Consider the following 5,306-nt stretch of genomic DNA (forward strand, 5'->3'; position numbering starts at 1 on the left):
CAAGTACAGGTCCATTTACCACACTGTAGAGCATGAATGCATGAAAACATGAAACATACCGACATCAGCCATATACATGCATACAGATAGTATGAAAGACTTACTCTGGACCTTCATCCTGCGGCTGCCCACCATCCTAAGGTGTTTGCGGAAATTTCTACCATTTTAGGGAAGAGAAGAAAGAGACAGAAATGTCAAGAAAAGGGAACAGAGCAGAGGAACAGAGCCATAGAACAAAAATAACTTATAAACACAGATTAACTAAACAAAAAGCAATTCTAAATGCTAGCTAGAGCTGTGACAAGAAAGTGGGAACAAAATCAGTTGCAAGTATAAGTAGCCCGTCTTGTGCACATGCTAACATGTTAGCATACATTATACTAGAAAGTGCTTCAAAGTCACAGTTTGTGCCTTTAAAAACAAAGCATAATTTTTTCAGAAAAATCTATTTTCTATCTACTTAATAAAACCCATTGACTTTGAGGCAAGGGAAGTGAAAGTGCTAAAATGCTAACTCAGTTTCAGGTTTCAGGACTCATTCCTTTAGCTAGTTTATCCAAAAAGTGATGAGACAACCCAATGTGAGCTGATGAGAACGCACATCAGGCAGACCACACTGTCTGACTCAGGACGTAAGGCACCACCCCTGGATGAAATACTCCTCTTCTTTTGCAAGGACGCACGGATGAACTTTGCTTTGTCACTTGGAACCCAAAGACTGACCCAAATCTCCACTGGTATGGCTTTATGACATTGCATTTGCGACACAGTTTGGCTTTGTGATCTGAGCATCTTCAAACCCCACTAAAAGAGTTTTCAGATGCTTCAGTGTCTCGCCTGCCGGACGTTGACTTCTGTACTTTGTCCTTAAAAAAGCCACAAATCAGTTTGTTTCTTTGCTTCCAAGATGAACGTCTGTGGTATCAAATCTCCTCTGACCTGCCTCCGATTGACTTTTGTGAAATTCAATCATTCTGCACAAGGTATTTTATTTAGAAAAATGTCTGGATAGTCTATGCTGTCTCCATGTCTCCTCCAAAGAGGTATTCTCCAAGCAGCAGAGCCAAAAGACCCTTCTTGGACGTGTGGAATCTGGGGGTGAGCCATACAAGTTTAGAATTGAAACACTAGGACTATCTATCGGGTACTGAGTTGGTTTTGGTACCAATCGTTAGATCATACAACAGGCCAAACTTAAAAGCCAATGTAGTGCTTTAAATTAGTGTCTGAAGTTACTCAGATATGTCATATCAAACTTTTTTTAAATCCCCAGAATAAACTGAGTCAAGAGAATAACTCATTCAACTCATTTAAATGGCTACTGATAACAGACTATCAAATGCATGTTGAACCATCAGTCCATATTGGAAATTCATGTCTTTTCCCCAGTTTCTTTCCCTGCTCAGTTGGGTGCCTCTCTAGCATTACTTCTGCATGCCCCTGATCACAAACATATTATTTATGTTACATTTATATATATTTTTTCATAAAAGGCCTTGTTTGATTCATGACTAGTAGAAAATTATTGGGGCAGAGAGAGAATATAAAAAGAGAAACAGGAAAGGAAATAGAGAAACGGCCCTGAACGTCTAAAGTGGCGTCTAAAACACAGCTTTTTATTATTCATCAAGGCTTGTCTGTGATGGTTCAGTGTAGTGCAAGTTACTTACATTTGTGGTGCTTATCCCTGAATTTGTCACTCTTTAAGTGAAGCTACAGTATGAAACTGAGAGCTCCTTGTAGCAGAAAGTACACACTAATGTGACTTTAATTGAATCTGATGTGAGTCTGACACTGGCTATGTCAAAGAGAATATAACAGTCACAAGATCTGGACTCTAGAAGAGGTTAGAAGAGGTGGAGTCGTCAGAACAGAGCATGGATACAACTTTATTCAGTCTATCCCTGCCATGTAGCCAGGTAGCTAATGGTAGCCTAGCCAAATGTCTGCAAATACCATCAAAGTCAAGGAACACAAACAGCAAAAACGGATTAATCAATGTGCTGACTGTTCTTTTTACCTCTGCAGAAACTGTTGAATTGAAGTGGATGTGGATGGTCTATTTGACTCAGACTGACAGTCTACACGTGTCTGGATAATCTGTATGTTTTCAATATGCAAAATGATGATAACCTTCAAAGTGGAGTGAGGGTTACACAAAAGGGACATAAAGACCGACAAAGTATGTCAATCATGTTTTAGTCTTGCTACCTAAATACAATGTTGTGGTTACATACATTTTTTTTTACATTTTACTCAGATTTTATGCTTATGGTGGTGTGTTTTTTATATTATGTCAGCTTTCCTAAATTTAATAGTTTTTTTAATCACAATATATCGCCTTGCTTACAGTATCCCAATATATTACAAAATATTGAATCACAACCCCTGTATTGTGATATACGTATTGTTTCACCAGATTCTTGCCAAATTATTACTGTATATGTCAAATTTCTACATACATTGACTTTTTATCCAGTCTGAAGTCACATTTTTACCATCACTGTTTAGATCTTGGTGGTTTTTAAGTCTAGATTTCATGAAAGATTTTAGTCATCGGATGTCTGGATCTTAAAATTATCAGGAGAAACAAAGCTGGAGCTAACGTTAGCAGGCCAGCGTCTCCCAGCCCCTACGGACGTCCTTTGGCTGCCCAACAGCGTGGAAGACAGAAACTATTGTTTTTAAGGGTGGAAATGCTTATTCGGCCGTTTTTAGCTGGTTACTAAAGAGTGGTCGGAAGACTAGAAAGGCGCTATACAAGTACAGGTCCATTTACCATTTACCAAAAGCTGACTGCAATGATGGCAATGGTAGTGAAGACAACAACCCCCATGAGGAGACATTTTCCATTTTATGAAGGTGATATTGTTCCCAATTAAACATGAGTTGTTGAGTTCACAGGCTTACGGAGTTCTGTGGTGAACTGAAAAAGGGAAGTGATGTGAAACAAAGCTATGACTCATGACAACTGATATAGGTGATGCACAATTTCACTGCTCATTATTCTTAATCAGACCTCCCTCTGTAGTCAGTTATTGCTAGCTTGTTTGACCAACTCCATAACACTGAACAACATCCCCATCAAACAAAAGTCTAAGTAATAAAAAGCCAGTATCATCCTGATATATCAGTGTAACCCCAACCCAACAGCTGCAAGGTTCATCAAAAGCTCACAGTAAAATGCAAAGCACACACCCTCCCACGTGCATTAAAAAAAAAAAAACCTCTAGCTATTTTGTATCACAAGTGCAGTTTCAAGGCATTCCAAAAAAAAAATGTTGACATGTCAGTGTTGATTGCAGGAGTCGTGTACGCAGAGCCTAAAATAGAGGGATGAGTCAGAGGGGATCCATCAGTCAGCCCTAGTTGTATTTTTGTTCTGAGTGACAAGAGCTTTTAAAATCACTGACACCTGCGCATTAAGACAACCGAGTCAAATCCATGTCGCTGTGTGTGTGCGCATGAATACATGTGTGTCTCACCCAACCCTCTCAATCCGACTGACCTTTCCAAATGCTTTGCAACAGAAACATTTCTTGCTTATTCAAACGTGTAAATTCCATTTGTGTAACTATCTATTAAAAGCAGTGCATTCTGAAAGTGACACAGAAAAATTATTCTCTTGCGCTATTTTAAGAACTAGTTATTTACAAACACACACACACAGGCTAAAGGTCTGTTGCGAAATACTGATTGATTTGTTGACTTTGAGTGCTGTCCACTGAGCAGTGAGCTACAGCTCTGTATTGATAGACCCCGCTTTTACTCCTCAGTGTTCAGTGAAGAACACTAATTAAACCTGCAGTCCACAGCCTCCAGGATTCATAGCACACACATACATACACACACACACACACACACACACACACCACACACAGGGATACTGTTACGACCTTTGTGATGGTCCTATAACAGCCGTTGAGGACACGAGTGCAGGCAATGTTCTGTTTCCTGAACTGCAGCACTGGAGGAAAAGACAAATGCACCAGCGATGTGTTGCATATATGTGTGTAAGACTATTTGCTTCAGGAGTCAGTGTCAAACTGGAGCCCTTTTCCATTGAGTAAACTGACGACCCCTGAATAGATAGACATAAGGTTAAAATTCAGCCACAATGTCCATTAAGAAATAGAGGGGGTTAGCACCACACAGGACAGGACAGGACAGCCAGGACACGGTACCTCTCCATCATGGTAGCTGCCTCCTGCTCTCTTTTCCGCCTCTTTCTCTCAGCAATGCCTCGGAAAGCCCTGCCAGGATGTCAAAGCATTAGGTGGTTTTGTGGGGAAGTGAAATTTAATGTTTTATCTGTGCCTGACCTAACACCAAAGAATGTTTGTCTGAACCCAAACTGACCCAAGGGGTGAAAAACTTGCACTGATCTGGGTTAATTGGGCGGCTGTGGCTCAGAGGCAGAGCGGTCGTCCCCAATCGGAAGGTTGCTTTGGGTTCGAGTTCCACGGCTCCTCCTTGCCACGTGTCGAAGTATCCTTGAGCCAAGGTATCCTGAACCCCAAATTGCTGAACTGTGTTTGAAAGGGCTGAATGCTGGCACGTAGTGTAAAAGCGCTTTGAGTGGTCAGAAGACTAGAAAGATGCTATACAAGTACAGGTCCATTTACCATTTACCATGACATTAGTCCTAACACTTCTGGTTTTGATTTAACTTAGCCTGGATGGAATGCCACAAAGTTGAAAGAAATTGACCAGATTTAAGCCCTTTGGGTCTAAGTTGGGTTCGGCATATATATAAAGTTCCAGGGTGGGATGGGGCAACAATAAAGTGGTTTGAGGTGAGGAGTGGTTTTAAGTTCATAAGGGTTAGTGAGGGTTTTGGTTAGATTTACTGAGTGGTTAGAGTTAGCAGCACAGGGACGTTTTATCCACCAGGGGCAGATGATATTGTGGAAATTCTCAAGTACTACACACACACTCACTCACACACACACACACACACACACACACACACACACACTGGGATCACAATGCAAGATAGGGATCTACAAGAAGAGACACTGAAGACAAACCAGGAAATCCTGTCTATCCAATGGGAGTTAGCAACATTGTTGAGATGCCAGTATTACTCATCCTAGTAATAATGACTCATCTTTGAGTCTTTAATTAGGGCCCGAGCACTGACCGTGCGAAGGCCCTATTGTAATTGAAGGAATTCTTTTTCCTCCTAAACAAACGCATATTTGGAGGCTTTCCCATGCTCGAAAACTCATGAAACGCATCACACATGTCAGTCATGGCAAAAAATTGTCATATTTTATGCAGCGCTTTCGGGTTGGCCACTAGGT

The 5,306-nt window shown here is 40.9% G+C and overlaps 1 protein-coding gene across 1 annotated transcript in view; it reads right to left on the reverse strand.

The window, feature by feature from the left end:
* The window catches only part of LOC118326016 (NMDA receptor synaptonuclear signaling and neuronal migration factor-like), a 24,133-nt gene that overhangs the window by 9,616 nt on the left and 9,211 nt on the right, over window positions 1-5,306 (reverse strand). Inside the window, exons 7-8 of the mRNA XM_035658900.1 lie at window positions 4,185-4,253; window positions 105-157 (exon numbers count right to left, since the gene is read on the reverse strand). Of these exons, the coding sequence (XP_035514793.1) occupies window positions 105-157; window positions 4,185-4,253 (122 nt within the window). The remainder of the gene's footprint in view (window positions 1-104; window positions 158-4,184; window positions 4,254-5,306) is intronic.

The sequence above is a fragment of the Morone saxatilis genome, unplaced genomic scaffold, assembly GCF_004916995.1.
Source record: "Morone saxatilis isolate NCDOM2014 unplaced genomic scaffold, NCSU_SB_2.0 Contig16, whole genome shotgun sequence".
Lineage (NCBI taxonomy): Eukaryota > Metazoa > Chordata > Actinopteri > Moronidae > Morone > Morone saxatilis.